The 20107-nt window shown below is 38.1% G+C and overlaps 1 protein-coding gene and 1 non-coding gene across 10 annotated transcripts; one reads left to right on the forward strand and one right to left on the reverse strand.

Annotated features, from left to right (window-relative positions):
- Positions 1 to 828: 828 nt before the first annotated feature.
- NUDT13 (nudix hydrolase 13) lies at positions 829 to 18200 on the reverse strand. Of its 9 annotated transcripts, none has more exons than XM_045569173.1 (9): positions 18170 to 18200; positions 16529 to 16638; positions 13110 to 13249; positions 8861 to 8995; positions 7376 to 7482; positions 6438 to 6563; positions 6178 to 6289; positions 4872 to 5026; positions 829 to 1351 (listed from the first exon to the last, which is right to left on the reverse strand). In XM_045569173.1, exons 2-9 carry the CDS (start codon positions 16609 to 16611, stop codon positions 1151 to 1153), a joined length of 1059 nt encoding a protein of 352 aa, XP_045425129.1. In that variant the 5' UTR covers positions 16612 to 16638; positions 18170 to 18200; the 3' UTR covers positions 829 to 1150. The 9 variants fall into 9 exon arrangements, 8 of the variants coding, with proteins under 8 accessions (XP_045425129.1, XP_045425134.1, XP_045425135.1 ...); XM_045569178.1 differs by having other exon boundaries at positions 16529 to 16589; positions 18170 to 18180; XR_006739329.1 differs by lacking the exon at positions 829 to 1351 and adding an exon at positions 5576 to 5691 and having other exon boundaries at positions 4934 to 5057.
- Positions 5791 to 5919, forward strand: LOC123650512. The gene has a single exon (XR_006739380.1). It is a non-coding gene; the product is annotated as a small nucleolar RNA SNORA11 (small nucleolar RNA).
- Positions 18201 to 20107: the final 1907 nt, after the last annotated feature.

The following is a 20107-nucleotide window of genomic DNA, read 5'->3' on the forward strand; positions in this document are numbered from 1 at the left end:
CTTACATGTTTAATTGTCATACTAGATAAAGAGATCCCCTCCCCCACCCCGAAGTTCTCACTTTCTAAAATTTTCTCCATTCATAGGACAGAAAAATACGTCCAAACAAAGGTGTGGAAACATATTTATTTCCCCCAGATAAACTCTTCTCCCTTATGACAAGGTATAGAATGGCATATGTGAATGATGGAAAATCCTAAATTTACTTTATCCCATAAAGTTGAAGAAATAGCTCAGATTTGGCATTTGCTTATCTTCACTAATCCCTTTGTTACAGTTAATCAACACTTAGTGGGCGTGCAAATACCAGCAACTGTTTAATGTTTGGGAAAAACAGGCATGAGGAAGTGATAGTCTTTTCCCTAAGTCACAAACTGGGTAAGTAACAGAGCTGAAAATAGCAAAAAAGATTTCCCATCTTGAGTCCCACTGGAATTCAACTCCCTCAACAGAGCCTCATTGCATCTGACTCATTACACAGTATTCTGAGGTAGACCTTAGCTCTCACTTTCCTTATTCCTTCCAATGACTTAAATATGACCTTTATTTAACTACCACGTACAAGAATGTACCTGTGCATGAATTCAAAACTGTTATATTGTGCTATTTGTCTTAATTCTGTGAGGATGAAAAGTAACTTAGTAGTGACTTGAAATTTGCTGTACATTTTCAATAACAACGGCCTACATCCAAACTAATGCTTTACCCTTCTCTCTGATTTATTTTTATTTTTTTATTTTTATTTTTTTATTTTTTGATAGAAAGCATCTCACTCTGCTGCCCAGGCTAGAGTGCAGTGTTGTCATCATAGCTCACTGCAACCTCAAACTCATAAGCTCAAGCGATCCTCCTGCCTCAGTCTCCCAAAGTGCTAGGATTACAGGCATGAGCCACCATACCCGGCCTTCCCTCTAATTGTGATGGTTGACATCTCATCAGTTTTTCTTCTCACACTGGCATTTTTGATTGCTCATTAGTAGGAACTTCTTTCATTGACACTACTGATAGAAGTGTCCCACTGTAGGCTCACCTTCTGCTCTGCCTTATGAGGTTGGCCTGGAGCTGGCCTTTGGCACTTCCCCTTTGTCAGTCGATCTCTGGTATGCCCCTCAGGCATACCGAGGAGAGGATCTAGGTGACTTGATCTGGGCTAAGCAGGCAGAGAAGAACGGGTCTGTTTTTCTACCCACTCCTTAATCAGTTGGTGGGCAATGGCTAATTTGGGGGGCAGCCAGAATGGGAAAGTCTCATTCTGTTGCTCAGTATACGGGCCTTTCCTCCTTAGGGCTGTGGCCACCTCGTCATGACTAAACCAGGCAGCTGCCTCTAATTCTCTCAAGTTCACGTGGATCTGAAAGACATAAGGAAGAAAAGGATGTAAGATTAGGAGCTACAAAATTTAGAATACTATTATGACCAAAGGTGACATACTAACGGTAGTATACTAATATGACCAAGGGTGACAAATGGCTCCAGAATTAATCAATCTTAGAAGATAATACCTGGCATCTACAGGCTAGGTAAAAATCTGTTCTAGATATTGCCCAGAAGCAAAAGAGACATAATTAAGAGATAAGAATTGGCTGGGCTCGGTGGCTCATGCTTGTAATCCTAGCACTCTGGGAGGCTGAGGCGGGTGGATGGCTCAAGGTCAGGAGTTCGAGACCAGCCTGAGCAAGAGTGAGACCCTGTCTCTACTAAAAAAATAGAAAGAAATTATCTGGCCAACTAAAATATATATAGAAAAAATTAGCCGGGCATGTGCGGGAGGCTGAGGCAGTAGGATCGCTGAAGCCCAGGAGTTTGAGGTTGCTGTGAGCTAGGCTGAAGCCACAGCACTCACTCTAGCCTGGGCAACAGAATGAAACTCTGTCTCAAAAACAAAAAAAAATAAGAATTAAATATATTTTTAAAATAGTAAAAAAAAAAATGTAAGATACATTAAAAAATCCTGGAAGTACAAATACTAAAATATTAAGTGGTTAACATTAAGGGGTAAATTATATATCATATCTATTTTTCTTTGTGCCTCTATTGATTATATAAATCTTTCAATTAAAAAAGAATGTACAAAAAAGAATGAAATCCTGCCATTCGCAACAATATGGATGGAACTGGATAACATTATGTTAAGTGAAATTAAGCCAAGCACAGAAAGACAAATCTCGCATGTTCTGACTCATATGTGATGGGAGCTAAATAATAATCAATTGATCTCATGGAGACAGAGAGTAGAATGATGGTTACCAGAGGCTGGTAAGGGTAACCAGGGGTAGGGGGATAAAGTGGGAATGGTTAATGGGTGCAAAATATAGTTAGATAGAATGAACAATATTTGGTAACACAATAAAGTGATTATAATCAATAAGTTAGGGTATACTTTAAAATGACTAAAAGTGGAATCGCCATGTTCCTAACCCAAAAAAATGATAAATGCCTGAGGTAATAGATACCCCAATTATCCTGATTTGACTAATTCACATTGTGTGCCTGTATCAAAACATCACATGTCCCTATAAAGATATACAACTATTATGTACTACAATAATTAAAAAGAATATGTAAATTTGCCTCTTTTTTTTAAAGGATAGGAGTTAACAATAATCAAAAGTATAGCATCTTTTTTGCAAAGAGTTAAGTCATGCAAACTTTGTCCACAGGAAGCTGAGACAGATTAGATATTCTATAAAAACCAAAGCACATGACAGGCAGACTTTGTCAGGCAGGGACCATCTGTCAGGGATGCTACAGAAGTGCAAGATGAGGTTGGATATCTAAGTCTCTTTCAGCCAGTTCCTATAATTTTATATCATTAGTCTTCAACATCCTGACCAGCTTGACATCCTGAAATCAATCATTGAATTTGATGTATTTATCGTGTGCCTACTGTATGTAAGATACTCTTAAGTCTTGACAATAAAAGATAAATTGTATCACATAAACAGTGTTGGGAAAATTGATATTCACATGCAAAAGAATGAAATTTGATCCTTATCTCATACTATGTACAAAAATGAACTCAAAATAGATTAAAGACTTAAATGTAAAGCCTGAAACAATAAAACTTTTAGAAGAAAACATAGGGAATAAACTTCTAGACAATAGACTGGGCAGTGATCTCTTAGATATGACACAAAAAGCGTAGGCAGCAAAAGCAAACATAGACAAGTAGGATTATATCAAACTAAAAAGCTGCACAGCCAAGGAATCAATCAACAGAGTGAAAAGACAACCACAGAATGGGAGAAAATATTTGCAGACCATATATCTGATAAGGGGCTAATATTCAAAATTTATATTGAACTCCTACAACTCAATACCAAAAAACAAATAATCCAATTAAAAATGGGCAACTGAGCCAAGCGCAGTGGCATACGCCTACAATCCTAGCACTCTGGGAGGCCGAGGTGAGAGGATTCCTTGAGATTAGGAGTCAGAGACCAGCCTGAGCAAGAGTGAGACCCCATCTCTACAAAAAAAAAAAAAAAATAGAAAAATTAGCCAGGTGTGGTGGTGTGCCCCTCAGCTACTCAGGAGGCTGAAGCAGGAGAATTGCTTGAGCCCAGGACTTTGAGGTTGCAGTGAGCTATATACCACTGCACTCTATACAGGGTGACAGAGCGAGATTCTGTCTCAAAAAAAAAAAAAAATAGGCAGCAGATCTAAATAGACATTTCTCCAAAGAAGACATACAAATGGCCAACAGGTATATGAAAAGGTGCTCAATATCACTAATCAGGGAAATGCAAATCAAAACCACAATCAGATATTACTTCATACCTGCTGGGATGACTATTATCAAAAATATAAAGGACAAGTATTGGCAAGGATGTGGAGAAAAGGGGACCCTTGTATACTGGGTTGGAAAGAATGTAAACTGGCGCAGCCACTATGGAAAACAGTATGGAGGTTCTTTGAAAACTTAAAAATAGAATTACCATTTGATCCAGCAATCTCACTTTTGGGTATATATCCAGAAGAATTGAAATCTGGATCTTGAAGAGATATCTGTACTCCCATGTTCACTGCAGCATTACTCACAATGGGCAAGATATGGAAACAACCAAAATGTCTATCAGTGGATGAATGGATAAAGAAAATGTGGTATATCCATACAATGGAATATTATTCAGCCTTGAAGAAGAAGGAAATCCTGCATTTTGCACAAGATGGATGGACCTAAAGGACATGCTAAGTGCACTAAGCCAGACACAGACAGATAAATACTGCATGATCTCATTTATATGTGGGATCTAAAATAGTCAAACACATAGAAGCAGAGAGTAGAATGGTGATTGCCAGGGGCTGAAGGGAGGGCAGGTGTTAGTCAAAGGGTACAAAGTTTCAGTTATGCAAAGTAAGTTCTGGGGATCTGTATACTACAGTGCTTATCATTAACAATACTGTATTATTTACATAAAAATTTGATAAGAGGATAGATCTTAGGTGCTCTTACCACAAAAGAAAAAATAAAAAAGGGGGTGAAAGGAAACTTTTGGAGGTGATAGGTAAGTTTATGGCATTGATAGTGGTGATGATTTGATGGTTTCAAGGGTATATACTTCTCTCCAAATGCATCAAGTTGTATATATTAAATATCTACAGTGTTGTTTACATCAGTCATACTTTAATACAGCAGTTTTTTTTAAAAAAGAAACATTGTCTCATGATTGAGATACATGCAAGGGAGAATGATGATTATTTGTTTCCTTTACTAGATTGCAAATTCCCTGAAGGTATAAATCATATTTTACACATCTTTGTATAATCTAAACAGTGCTGGACTAGACAAGTGCTTAATAAGTACTTGCTGACCAGCAGATTGGATGAAGCAAAAGAAACATCACAGCATAAGGGAAATAAGAACTTACCTCTGTCTGCCCTGGTTTCACAGTTGCATGACAAGCAATCATGAGTGAGCTATTGGGAAAGGGCCAGTGCTGGGATGCAGAGTACTGCAGACTTTCCACCTCCAATCCCACCTCTTCTGCAACTTCCCGCCGGACAGTCTCTTCCAGACTTTCACCTACAAGCACTCAGGTTAATTCAGGAAAGCCCTGTAGCAGGAAGGGTACACAGATAGCCCATGTGTGAAAGGAGCCCAAAACTGGCTCCAAAGTTTCAATGAAACACTCTTGGGAGTGTCCTAAAATTCTGAGTCTTTGCAACAATAGGACTCAGGTCCAGAGTTGGATGTTGAACTGCAGTGCTTTAAGCTTACTAGGTTAGTTATAATGCAAAGTAAGGGTGGTGGTGGGAGAGAGGATAGGTGCCCTCAAGCTTTAACAAAACTCCACTTTTTACCAATTGCAAATTTTACCCCAAAAGACTGAAAAAAGAAAGCAACTTGGGAATAAATATTGAATTCTAGCTAATGTTATGTGTGTTGAATATTTAGAGTAAAGTGTACTAATTAGGGTCTGGGTGCAGTGGCTCACACCTGTAATCCTAGCACTTTGGGAGTCCAAGGTAGGAGGATCACTTGAGGTCAGGAGTTCTGAGACCACCCTGAGCAAGAGTAAAACCCCCCTTTCTACAAAAAATACAAAAATTAGCTGGGCACAGTGGTGAGTACCTGTAGTCCCAGCTACTTGGGAGGCTGAGGCAGGAGGATCACCTGAGCCCAAAAGTGTGAGGTTGCAGTGATCACACCACTACTCTATCCCAGGCACCAGGCAACAGAGCAAGACCCTGTCTCAAAAAAAAAAGATGGATTAATGGATGGATAGACGAATAGCTAGATGAACAGATATGTGATAAAGTAAACATAGTAAAAAATCATAGAATTTAGGGGTGTGCTCAGAGCACGGGGCCTGAAGAATGGCTTCTCTGTTTATAACACACCCAACAGGAATCTGGGGTCACTATGATGAGGGACACAAAACTTGTGGCCTCCCTACGAACAAATGCCCTACATGTGAAGAAGAAAAACAGTATATAATCTAGGTGGTTGGTGTATGGGTGATCACTGTATAATTCTTTCAACTATATTGCATGTTTGACAAATTGCTTAATAAAATATTAGAAAATTATAATGCCAGAAGGCAGTTTTCTGGGCATGATAGGAAAGAGTTTAGTTGAGATTCAAAGCACTATGGCAATAAGATAGAGAAATACCTATGATTAGTAAAATTTTATATCCTCCAATGTTACCTGTAAGTTCCCAAAGTTCCTTACCTATATCACAAAAACCTGCCAAGGCAGAATACATTCCCTTGGGAAAGGAGCTCTGACGGACAAGCAGGCATCGGGTCCCATCTGACACCAGAGTGATCACCACAGGAGCCACCTAGGAAAGGAGGATGGAAACTGAGATGCTGGCACTTTGGGGCCTGCTATTTTAGCTAAGGAATAGATAATTGAGGAAAGCCTTCCCCAGGACAGAGTAGTTGGTGCACAGTCTTCTCAGAGTACTGTCCTCTTAAAGCAGTGCTTACCTGTGGGTAATAGATGATATTATTGGAAGGGCACACACGCTTGCTGCCAGCCGTGTTCTTCTTGGTGGGCTGCCCACTTCTGCTGCAGAACTGGTGTGTATGATGCCAATGGAGAAGAGCCTGAGCCTTGGAATACAAAGATGGGCCTGGTTTTGTTTGGAAAGAATGCAGGGTTCACCTTTACCGGCACTGAGCAACTCACAGGGAAATGCCAATCCCTTTCCAGCTCACCTACTCTAAATGGTTACTAACTTTAAGATAAGGAAATTATCTGAACATATTCCTCTAGCATCTGAATAAAAGAAAGCATATTTTTAAATATACTATGAATTATTTGAAACATATACAATATATAAACACCCATATACTCACTACCCAGCTTAAAAAGAAAACATTTCCAATATGGTTGGACACTCCCACATGTACTCCTCCCCAGTAAAGACGAAATTTTTCTTTTGCAACCTAAAAACGTTCAGAGATTTCTTTTTGGATTCTTTTTTTCATGGACACTTCTAATGCCATAAAAGGTTTCTTTTTAAAATAAGTGGACAATCAAAACACTGTAGCAAGCAAAATATAAAGCTGTGAGGGCAGGTCATTAAAGCCGTGTAAACAATTTCTGATAGGAAAAACATGATGATGTATATGTCACGTTGTGGTTGTTAAAAATGTTTACAAGGATGATAGATCTATTGCTGTAGATCTGCATGTCCTTAGGAGAAAATGGTCTTGACAGTGGTTCTGCCAAAAACAAGGGGAAAAAAAGGAAGAGTAAGCAATCTTCCTATAGCACATCGTCCTGCCAAAGTTTGGAGGAAGGACTATGATCTGCAAAGGAAGAAATCCAATGTCATCCTAGCCTTGTGTATGTACACAAGGATTCGCCCATATGTACTGCTTTACTAAAATCCCTATGGAGTTGAGAAATAAAAATCTACCGTGAAAAGCAAGGAGGCATCCTTCACATCCAGGTGAAAAAGAGCCTTTCTCAGCTCAATGAAAGACCCCTTGAGCTTTGCCTCCATTTCAGGTTTCTGTAAGGAGGCTAGAAAATTAGAAAAGAGAATGGAATTAAACAAATGTCAAACTTTGCCTCAGGGCCCCTCTCCAAGTCTATCCTGTTAAAACAATGTTTCCCAAACTTGCATAATAAGATTCAACTGGGGAAAGTAAAAAATTTCCAGGTTCTCAGCTGGGCACAGTGGCATGCACCTGTAGTCCTAGCTACTCAGGAGGCTGAGGCTAGAGGATTGCTTGATCAAGGCTATAGTATGCTCAGGCCTGCACTCTACTCTGGGCATCACAGCGAGACTCTGTCTCATTAAAAAAAAAAAAAAGGAAAGAAAGAAATCCAGGTTCTCAAACTGCTACCTGGAGATTCTGAAGCAGCAAGTGAGGAATGACACCCAGAAATCTTTATTTTTTTAACAAGCACCAGATGATTCTTATATTCAGGCCAGTTTGGAAAACATTAGCGCATAGTATTTCTCAAGATCCTCTTCAGAGCAATAAGAACATTTGCATTAGCCACATGCTATTCCTGGAAAAGAGATGAAATGGGATTCACAGCTCCTACGTGACCCTCATTTCAGCGTGGTTACACTTAGACCCAGACCCTTAAAGAGAGAAGGAAAGCCCAAGCCTATAGCAAAAGTGGCTCCTAAAGATAGGAGCCATAAGCCTATAGCAAAGTGCTTCCCAAATGCAAGTCTGAGAACCCAGAGCTACTCCAAGGAAACATTTTTTTTTTTTTTTTTTTTTGAGACAGAGTCTCACTTTGTTGCCCAGGCTAGAGTGAGTGCCGTGGCGTCAGCCTAGCTCACAGCAACCTCACACTCCTGGGCTTAAGCGATCCTACTGCCTCAGCCTCCCGAGTAGCTGGGACTACAGGCATGCGCCACCATGCCCGGCTAATTTTTTTTGATATATATATTTTTAGTTGGCCAGATAATTTCTTTCTATTTTTAGTAGAGACGGGGTCTCACTCAGGCTGGTCTTGAACTCCTGATCTCGAGCAATCCACCCGCCTCGGCCTCCCAGAGTGCTAGGATTACAGGCGTGAGCCACCGTGCCCCGGCCCAAGGAAACATTTTTATTTGCCTCTATTGACAAGAGAAATAAGAATAATGTTATGAATTTTAAAACATTTCTTATGAAATATTTGAAAAATATAAAATGTATTAATGTACAGAGAATAATAAACATCCGTGCACCTAGCATAGAAAGCATTAAAATATCCTTTATTTTCTTTTAAATTATGAAGATAATAGATGATAGTTTTTTTATATCCTTACTGAAAAAAAAACATAGAAAATTGATACCCTTTTTGTAGTCCCAAACTTTTCTTTGAAATTTTACTATGATGTGAAATCCCAAAGTCTGAGAATGACTGGGAAGTACTCGGTAGGAATAATGTTCTGTACCACTTAGGGAAGAGGAGCTGTCCAGACCTAGATCCAGAGCAAACCATGCTTCATGCTGTTCAGAGCATCCAATGAGCACAGAATCTTCTATTCTTTGTGCATCCTGTCCAAATTTACCCAGGAGCCCTTTCAACTCTAAGAAACAGAAAGGAGAAGGGAAAAAAGCAAAAAGCAAAGGTTTCAATTAAATCACTACAGCCTTATCAGACTTAAATGAAATCAGCTACTTCAGCTTAAAGTGGGTATACTTGGCTTCCAGTCGCTGCCCTGCAGCTCATTATCTTTGTAACCTTGGTCTAATCACTTAACCTCTCTAGGCCTCAGTTTTCTCATCAGCAAGCAAAGAAGGAATTTTAACACTGTATTCCTCTACGATTGTATCATGAAAGGAATATATCCCCTAGTGAGTAAGATCCATGATATTTAACTTATTAAAGCATTGAAAAAAATGTCACACAAAATGACAGAGACCAATCTAGTTCTATAATTAGCCTACAGATTGTGCTGCTTTTGTGGGCCAAAGTGGAATATTCATCTGAGATCCTGGTCTGTAAAAGACAAGTGCTATCTAGGGAGAAAACCTGTATTCTTGTTCATGAAGAACTCATATTTGTTCATAATACAATATGATGTTGCTAAATCTCATAGTAATGTTTATCGTCTTCTGATGAAGTCCTCATATTCTTCTGCACTGCCAGAAACTACCTATTCATGTACTCCAGCATGTGACCTATGGGGGAAACTCACTGGCAAAATATATATATTTTAAAATTTTTTATTTTTAATTACTATGGGTACATAATAGTTGTATATTTTATAGGGCACATGTGATGTTTTGATACAGACATACAATGTGAATTAATCAAATCAGAGTAATTGGGGTATCCATCACCTCAGGCATTTATCATTTCTTTGAGTTAGGAACATTCCAATTCTACTCTTCTAGTTATTTTAAATTATACCCTAAATTATTGTTGATTATAGTCAATTTATTGTTACCAAATATTGTTCATTCTAATCTAACTATATTTTGGTATGCATTAACCATCCCCACTTTATCCTCCTACCCCTCGCTAACCTTACCAGCCTCTGGTAACCATCATTCTACTCTCTGTCTCCATGAGATCAATGGTTTTTAATATTTAGCTCCCACATATGAATGAGAACATGTGAGATTTGTCTTCCTGTACTTGACTTATTTCACTTAACATAATGCTCTCCAGTTCCATCCATGTTGTTACAAATGGCAGAATTTCATTCTTTCTTATGGTTATATAACATTCCATCGTGTATATGTACATTTTTTTTATCCATTCATCTGTTGATGGACACTTGGTTGATTCCAAATCTTGGTTGTTGTGAATAGTGCTGCAATAAACATGGGAGTGCATGTATCTTTTCAACACATTTAATTCCTTTCTTTTGGATATATACCTAGCAGTGGCATTGCTGTGTCATATGGTAGTTTCATTTTTAGTTTTCTGAGGAACCTCCATACAGTTCTCCATAATGGTTGCACTAATTTACATTCCCATCAACAGTATACAAGGGTTCCCCTTTCTCCACATCCTCACGAGCATTGTTTATTGCTTGTCTTTTTGATGAAAGCCATTTTAACTGGAGTGAGATGATATCTCATTGTAATTTTGATTTGCATTTCTCTGATGACTAATGGTGTTGAGCATTTTTTCATATACCTGTTGGCTGTTCGTATGTCTTTTGAAAAATATCCATTCAGATCCTTTGCCCATTTTTAAATTGGATTAGTTGATTTTTTCCTATTGAGTTGTTAGAACTCCTTATAGATTCTTGTTATTAATCTTTTCTCAGATAGGTAGTGTGCAAATATTTTCTCCCATTCTGTGGGTTGTCTCTTCACTTTGTTGATTGTTTCCTTTGCTGTGCAGAAGCTTTTTAGCTTGATGTGATCCCATTTGTCCAATTTTGTTTTGGTTGTCTGTGCTTTGGGGGTACCACTCAAGAAGTCCTTGTCCAGATCAATATCCTGAAGTGTTTCCGCAATGTTCTTTTTTAGTAGTTTCATAGTTTCAGGTTTTATATTTAAGTCCTTAATCCGTTTTGATTTTTTTGTTGTTTATTTGTTTGTTTGTTTTGAGACAGAGTCTCACTCTGGTGCCCAGGCTAGAGTGCCGTGGCTTCAGCCTAATTCACAGCAACCTCAAACTCCTGGGCTCAAGCAATCCTCCTGCCTCAGCCTCCCAGGTAGCTGGGACTACAGGCATGTGCCACCATGCCCGGCTAATTTTTCCATATATATTTTAGCTGTCCATATAATTTCTATTTTTAGTAGAGACAGGGTCTCACTCTTGCTCAGGCTGGTCTCGAACTCCGGAGCTCAAACAATCCGCCCGCCTCAGCCTCCCAGAGTGCTAGGATTACAGGCATGAGCCACGGGGCCCGGCCCATTTTGATTTTTGTATATGGTGAGAGATAAGGGTCTATTTTCATTCTTCTGCATATGGATATCCAGCTTTCCCAGCCCCGTTTATTGAAGAAACTATCCTTTCCCCACTGTATGTTCTTGGCACCTTTATTGAAGATCAGTTCCCTATAGATGTGTGGATTTACTTCTGGGTTCTCTATTCTGTTCCATTGGTCTATCTGTCTGTTTTTATGCCAGTACCATGTTGTTTTGGTTACTACAGTTCTGTATTGTAACTTGAAGTCAGGTAATGTGATTCCTCTAGTTTGGTTCTTTTTGCTCAGAATGGCTTCGGCTATTCTGGTTCTTTTGTGGTTCCACATAAATTTTAGCATCATTCTTTCTATTTCTGTGAAAAATGTCATTGGTATTTTGATGGGGATTACATTTAATCTGTAGATTGATTGCTTTGGGTAGTATGGACATTTTAACAATATTGATCATTCCAATCCATGAGCATGGAGTATCTATTTTTATGTGTCCTCTTCAATTTCTTTCATCAATGTTTTATAGTTTTCATTATAGAGATCTTTCACTTCTTTGGTTAAGTTTATTCCTAGGTATTTTATTTTATTGGTAGCTATTGTAAATGAGATTACTTTCTTGGTTTCTTTTTCATATTGTTTACTGTTGACATATAGAAATGCTACTGATTTTTGTATGTTGATTTTGTGTCATGCAACTTTACTGAATTTATCAGTTCTAATAGTTTTTTTTGTGGAGTCTTTAGGTTTGTCTAGATATAAGGTCATATCATCTGCAAACAAGGATAATTTGCCTTCTTCCTTTCCAATTTGGATGCCTTTTATTTTTCTCTTGTCTGATTGATCAATATATTTAGCAGCTAGTCAGGACAGAGTAATATCATATAAAACTGAAAGTTAGAATTTTGAATGCCAAATCCCAATTGCTTAGATATCTCTAGGTATATAAGCTAAGGGAGTTCTCAAAACAAATTCATTTTAATTCACTGTTAATTTTGACCCTTCTAGTAAAAATGAAGTTATGATACAAATCTTAAACAGTACAACAGTGTGCAACTCTATGAAGGCTGGAAATCACTGCCCTAAGCAGAGGTTTGCAAACTTTTTCTGTAAAGATGGCGGGGCAAGGTGGCTCATGCCTATAATCCTAGCATTCTGGGAGGCTGAGGTGGGAGGATAGTTTGACCTCACGAGTTCAAGACCAGCCTGAGCAAGAGCGAGACCCCATCTCTACTAAAAATAGAAAAAAATAGTTAGGTGTGGCTGTGCGTGCCTATAGTTCCAGCTACTCAGGAGGCTGAGGCAGGAGGATCACTTGAGCCCAGAAGTTTGAGGTTGCTGTGAGCTAGGCTGATGCCATGGCACTCACCCAGGCAACAGAGTGAGACTCTGTCTCAAAAAAAAAAAAAAAGATACCAAATATTTTAGGCTTTATGAGTCATACAGTTTCTGTCATAACTACTCAACTCTACATTGTAGTGCAAATAGCCATAAATGATTTATAAGTGAACTAGTGTGGTTATGTTCCAATAAAAATTTATTTACAAAACAGTCAGCAGATCCAATGTGGACAGCAGTTTTGCCAACCTCTAGTTTAAGGTGTTAGTGGTTCATATCATCACCAAATAATATTTGAGTGGAAAACTAGAGTTTACACACTAAATTATTAGTGGGCAGAAGCAGTTACACAGATTAAGACTAAAAAGCTGTTTGAAAAATCTAGACTCTAAAGTTCAAGAATCTTTCTCAGAAATTCAATATGGACTGAATTCTATTTAGTAGCCACAGACTAGTCAATGCCACTGGTCCACTTTCGACTTACCTAACAAGCTATGCCGAGGGGCCAAGTATCGATGTGCTGAAGTCTGAAGCAAAGGAGCCAGGGTATGAAAGAGGTAAAATGCTCCTGTCTGCTGGGCTTGTTTACATGCATCATCATCTTCCTTCAGTTCAAATAAATACCTGTATTTGGGAAATAATCAAACCTTTACAAAACCACAGTTACTCATACTCTGAGAATTCTGCTCCTGCATCCTTCTCCTACCACGGTTGTTTCCCTTTATTTATCTACATCCTAATTTGCTCTAAAACGTATCTGAGGTGGCTACAGGAAACCATTCATTCCCTCTTTTGTCCTACTGCATACATTCTCATACTTCTCTGGTTGCACTATTGCATTATTTGTTCATTTGTGTGTCTCCCCTGAAAGACCATGATCTCCTTAAGGGCAGGGTCTGCCTTACTCAGCTCTATATCTCAGTAATTAGCATACTGAATGGCTCGATTCAATAAATATTTACTGAATTGAACTTCAAGGGTAATAAATATTTACTGAATTGAACTTCAAGGTACTCTGCCAATATTATACTGTGAGGCAAGAATGTACATGCAGTGAAGTGAAAGGAAAACAAGTGCATTGATAAAACATCAACCACAGAATACCTAGAGATGCGAACAGACTTTATTACTGCAGACAGAGAGCAAACACTGTGTCTTCAGTAACACTCATTCAATCCAGGGAAGAGAAAACACATTTTACCTTCCACGTACCCTTGTTTCAAACATCTAGCTCCCAAAGTGGCCACTGTTAGCTCCTCACCTCTAGTGAAGGGACCACTGATGAAACTTGTACTTAAACAATTTAACAAGGATAACATTTTCAGTAGCCCAAATGAAATACGGAAAAAGAACATCCTATTACTGGTTTCTCAAAGAGATAGTAATGGGGCAAGTTCTAGGCTTTTCCAGTACCTTCCTTCATTAAGGGTGGTCTGAGTCTAACCCTTTAGGAGCTTTGGGAATCAAATCAGGGTCCTTGTGATTCTGCAGAGACAGAATGTGTATTCTCCTGGGGCCTTAGGGTTAACCATTTTTGCCTGTCAAAGGCCCTAAAACAGACTCTTAAATACACAGCACATTTTGTCACTTAAGTGGGAAAAATAGCTTATAGATACTTTCTGTAGGATCTGGGAACTTTTGTTAACACCAGTAGGCAAAGTTGGCTCAACGGGAAAATACAAAGCAAAGTAACAAATGCACCCCAGTGTAATCTGTAGGAACCTATTCTGATGGTGTGATAAAAGGGGTTACAGTGAGCTCTTTATAAATAGATGACAAGAGAAACCTGATCTTTAAGACTCATGATATTTTTAAACTTATTGTGAGTGACTGCAGCCTCCTGGGGCAAAGACTCAATGTATGTCAAAACAGAGGCATGTGTCACTCAGAAGTTACCAAATATAAACAATAGAACAAACACAGCTGCCTTCGTTAAAGAACAGCAGGAGTGGTACAACCTGTGCTTTGCCCTAATGACCCCAAAAAGCAAAACATCTACAAAAACACCCAGGTTAAGGTCTTAAACCCAAGGCCTCACTGGAACTGGAATTGACATCCAAAAGTTCCTTACACTCCTCTTGATCAGGAACTCTCTTTTTTAACAATTCATTTTCTTCCTTTAGTTATGATAGCATGAAAAACACTACATTAAGATTAACAAGGCTGAAAATATTTAGATTATTTTTAAACTTATCTGTTTTTTCTAACAGTAAAAATATAGTCATTCTTTAATAATCAGAATATACAATTATCAATTTTTTAAAAACAGACAATCCTGCCACTTGGGGATGATCATTATTTTTATACTTTGGAATTCTCCAAACTATTAATATTATGCATCGATACATACATAAGTATATTTAGAATCAATTATACCTACTAATTTGTAGCCTTTTTTTCTTATACATAAACATTTTTTCTACATCATTCTATCATAAAATATTCTTTTGTTGTTGTTTCTGGGTGTGTGTATATGTTTTGGTTTTTGAGACAGGGTCTGACTCTGTTGCCCAGGCTGTAGTGTGAGTGCAGTGGCTTGATCATAGCTCACTGTAACCTTGAACTCCTGGTCTCAAGGGATCCTCCTGCCTCAGCCTCCTGAGTAACTGGGGCTACAGGTGCACACCATCTCATCCAGCCAATTTTTCTGTTTTTTGTAGAGACAGGGTTCCCTATGTTGCCCAGGCTGATATCAAATTCTTGGTCTCAAGCAATCCTCCAGCCTTGGCCTCCCAAAGTGCTGGGATTACAAGCATGAGCCACCAGACCCAGCCAAATATTCTTTATTGATAGACTTTTATTCTTTTCTCATGATTTTGATTCTGGTTGCTTTTTGGGTTTGTTTGGGGTTTTTTTGCCAAAACCCAGGAACAAACCAATTTTTATTCATTTTTAAATATATTTAATCACTTCAACATACTTAATTTTTAGACTATTCAATAATTGTTATTGTTCTTGGAGTCTCAGTCTGAGAAGTATAAGCAACATAAATGTCCAACAATATCTAAAACAAGTATTACAATTTTGTTGTTTGTTCACTCTTAGTCATGTAGGATTATCGGCTAATGTGCCTCTAAATTTTGCACTGGGCACTCACGTTTGGCAGGGCTTTCTATGTAGGAAGCCCTGGTTGTGAGTATATCCCTCCTGAGGAGTTTTACATTTGCATTTGCATGTGCCCCAGGGGTATTATCAGTCCAAGATTACTACTTAAATTCATTTCTTAAGCTGGAGTTTCTAGGACCACATCACACAGATGGTATAAACTCCAAAACTGTATGACATCAGGTTAGTGATTTCAGATTTCTCCAGGCTGAGACAAAAAAGTCCTTTATCACCTTCCTGTGCTATTATAGATTTTTTTCTAGTCTAACCTTTCCTTGAAGTTAGTTCTGGGAGGGTGGGGTAAGGGTAGGGAGTGGAGTTATCTACCTAATTTTCAGGAAACATCATGAAATATTATTCGATATAATTTTTTTTGTTTGTTTCTGTTTTGTTTCTTGAGACAGGGTCTCACTCTGTTGCCCAGGCTGGAGTATGGTGGCATCATCATAGCTCACATAACCTCAAATTCCTGGGCTTAAAGGATCCTCTTGCCTCAGCCTCCCAAGTAGCTGGGACTACAAGCACACATGACCACACCCAGCAAATTTTTTTTAGAGTTTTTGTACAGACAGGGTTTCACTATATTGCTCAGGCTGGTTTCAAATTCCTGGCCTCAAGCAATCCTCCTGCACTGGCCTCCCAAAGTGCTAGGATTACAGGCATAAGCCACCTCTCCCGGCCTGCATAAATTGTTATCACACATCTTTAATTCTCAATATGGGATCTTAAGATGTTCCGACTTTACGCTTTAATGGGCCAAAGATGGAATAATCAGAGTTCAGGTTGATCAAAACTCACCGTGTCTTAGTCACGTAGGTTGACAGCAGCCTATAGCACCAAAAAGATTTTCTCCTGCAAGCTATTCCACAATACACAGACATTGTCAGGTCCTTAGAGAAAAGAGGAGTCTAAAAAAAGTCATAGTATGAAATTTAAAGCAATCAATTGCCAAGAGGGTTATATTTTAAGCCAGAATAGGATCACTTTGTGATATTAAGGAAAGAGAACTAAATAGGAGTCCAGTGATCTGGCTTCTAAATTGCATTTCTACCACTAGGTATGAGATCTCAACTTTTCGGTACTTCTTTCCTAATCTACAAATTGAAACCTGTTCTACCTACCTAGAATGAGAATGAAGTAGGAGGAATCCTGTAGATAAGAAAAACATAAAATCACAGCCATTAGGAAAATATTTCAAAATGCAGCTATGCAAATTCACAGGGATCCAGACATTTTCTATTTTTTGTAGCTCATTGGGTAAGAAAAAAAAATTCTGAATCTAAAGATCCATTCTGCAGAATATAGTCCCTTTTAAATTGTATATCCGCAAATATTTTATTCCTCATGAAAAGTACCTTTCATATTAGCAGTAAAAAATTCAAGAAATTCCCCTGAAAAAATGAGAAAATCAGTACAGTTAAATAACCAACCACCCTTTTAACTGTGCCTGGGGAAGAAAGCTTTGACACTAAACTACCCAGGAACATCTAAAGTTTATGCCTACTTCTTGGTTGCATAATTATGAATCACTGATGACTAATCCTTGGACAGTTTTGGCTACAATCTGTGTCCCAGCCAACGGTAAAATATATTTAGTAAATGACATTCAACAAAGTATTCAGTACTGACTTTGTTCAAGGTCTCTTAAGGAACACAAAAATGTACAGGATGAAACTTCCTGCCCTAAAGGAACTCTAGAAGGAGAGAGAAAACAAATATATAACTAACTTTCACAAAAGGCAATATGTGATATGTAGATTACAAAGCACTCTTGTAGAGTATTAAAGGTGTAATGCCTATTTTAATAACCCAAGAACTAGTGTGATATACTGGAAGAAATGTATTTAAACTCAGTATTTCTGGATCATATACAACTCTGAGAATGTAAATTGGTAAAGTATATTTGGAAGTTAATTTGGGAATATCTACTAAAATGTTAAACATCCCTTTCACCTAGCAATTCCATGTCTAAAAGTTTATCCTAGGAAGGAAAGGGTATCTACAAGAATGTTAACTGAAAATTACAATAAAATGGAATAATACACAGCTGTGAAAAATAAATGGAAAATAGAACAGTGAAAAAATACACATATAGTAACAAGGAAAGATATTCAGAATATATATTAAGTAAAATAAGCAAGGGGGTTTTGGGACTTCCTGGGCAATGGGTACAAAGTTTCAGTTAGATAGGATGAGTAAGTTCTGGAGATCTATTGTACAGCATGGTGACTATAGTTAATAATAATGTATTATACACTTACAAAATTACTAAAAGAGGCTGGGCACTGTGGCTCACGTTTGTAATCCTAGCACTTTAGAAGGCTGAGCCAGGAAGATTACTTGAGGCTAGGAGTTTGAGGTTGTAGTGAGACCAGCCCCAAAGACCCCAACCCCACAAAATAATTTTTTAAAAAATTAGTCAGGCATGGTAGTGCGCACCTGTACTCAGGAGGCTGAGGCAGGAGGATGACTTAAGCCCAGGAGTTTGAGGTTGCATTGAGTTATAATGATGCCATGGCACTCCAGCCTGGGCAACAGAGTGAGACCTTGTTTCAGAAAAAAAAAAAAAAATTACTAAAAGAATGGATCTTAAATGCTGTCACCACACACAAAAAAAATGTGTAAGTATGTGAGGTGATGGATAGATATGTTAATTAGTTTGATTTAATCATTTCACAATGTATACATATATCAAAACATCACGTTTTACAATGTAAACATATACAAATTTTTGTCAATTATACCTTAATAAAGCTGGAGGAAAAAATAAGAAAAGTAATAATTAGTTGGTTAGCATAATTAATTTATAAAGAAAAGGACACATACATATACATACTGGTATATATAAATTAGATATGTACTTATTTATATTTTTCAAATGACTAGAAGTCATTTGTTAAGAGTGACTAATTTGAGAGAGTGGGATGGAGATAAAGATTGAAAAAGTATTTGTAATTTTTACTTTAGTCATTTCTGTATGTAAAAAAATTTTTAACCATGTGTGTATATTCCTTTTAACATAAAAGAGAGTATAATAAAATAGTAGTTTCTGGGACTAACTGCTCAATAAGGCTATTTCCAGGCCGCTGTTCCCAGAAACACCTCACCATATTCCCTCTGGGCCAAAGGGAATTCCTTTGGTGAGTGTAGTGGATCCTGGGAACTGCAAGAGCTGTCTGGTTGTAGTTGTGATTTCTGACTAATCTGTATGGCCCATTGGACTTGACTGCCTGGTTTTCCCTAGTTTCTGCTGCTAAATGAACCTTAGCCAGTCATGGATTATCATGGCCTGCTGATTCATGACTTGGTGGTCACAGAGCTAGAGCTATTTTTTTTTCCCCCAGAGTCCCACTTTTTTTCTTTTAATTTTTTAAATTTTTTTTATTTGAGCATATGGAGCTATTTATGTTTTTAAAAGTACAAAGTCTGACAGAGATGAAAGGTAATATTATTTTTATCAAAACTATTGGCAGGGCGTGGTGGCTCATGCCTGTAATCCTAGCACTCTGGGAGGCCAGGCAGGTGGATTGCTCGAGGTCAGGAGTTCGAGACCAGCCTCAGCAAGAGCAAGACCCTGTCTCTACTAAAAAAAGAAAGAAATTATCTGGCCAACTAAAAAATATATATATAAAGAAAAAATTAGCCGGGCATGGTGGCGCATGCCTGTAGTCCCAGCTAATGGGGAGGCTGAGGCAGTAGGATCGCTTAAGCCTAGGAGTTTGAGGTTGCTGTGAGCTAGGCTGACGCCACGGCACTCACTCTAGCCCGGGCAACACAGTGAGACTCTGTCTCAAAAAAAAAAAAAAAAAAAACTATTATATGATGAGGCAAGGTCCATAAGATTTACAGTTTCTCTGAACCCTTTGTAATAAATGATTCACACAATTCTCATCCTCTTCATCTTTCCAGAAGAAAGATTAATTTGCAAAGCACTACACTATAATAAAAAAGCCCATCTTAAATCTAGTGATTACTTCCATGGAGAAGAGGCTAGATTCAGTAGCATTTGAGAGAGCTCTTTTGAAAGTCCATCGCTCCATGACTGTGGACCTCAGTGGGGGTGGGGAAATGTGCAAAACCGAGGAAACACTGGGATACAGATTTCAAAGTCTCACTGACCAGCTTTATGGTTTGCTTTCTAAATAATAATTTTTCCTTTCTTAAAATGAGGGCACAATGTTAACAAGTTCCACTTTTCAACAACCCTCCAAAAAAGTCTCAAAAATTGATTAGCTGTGGTTAATGAGATTGCTCCATAGTTATGGTACAAAAGTGGTCATTCCCCTGGTTTCTGCAAGAAGGAAAAGAGACTAAGCTAAATCTGTAAAATGCTGTGACAAACAGCTTTTTTCAAGTTCTGATTATGCCTCCCTATTA

This window comes from Lemur catta, chromosome 14 (assembly GCF_020740605.2).
Source record: "Lemur catta isolate mLemCat1 chromosome 14, mLemCat1.pri, whole genome shotgun sequence".
NCBI lineage: Eukaryota > Metazoa > Chordata > Mammalia > Primates > Lemuridae > Lemur > Lemur catta.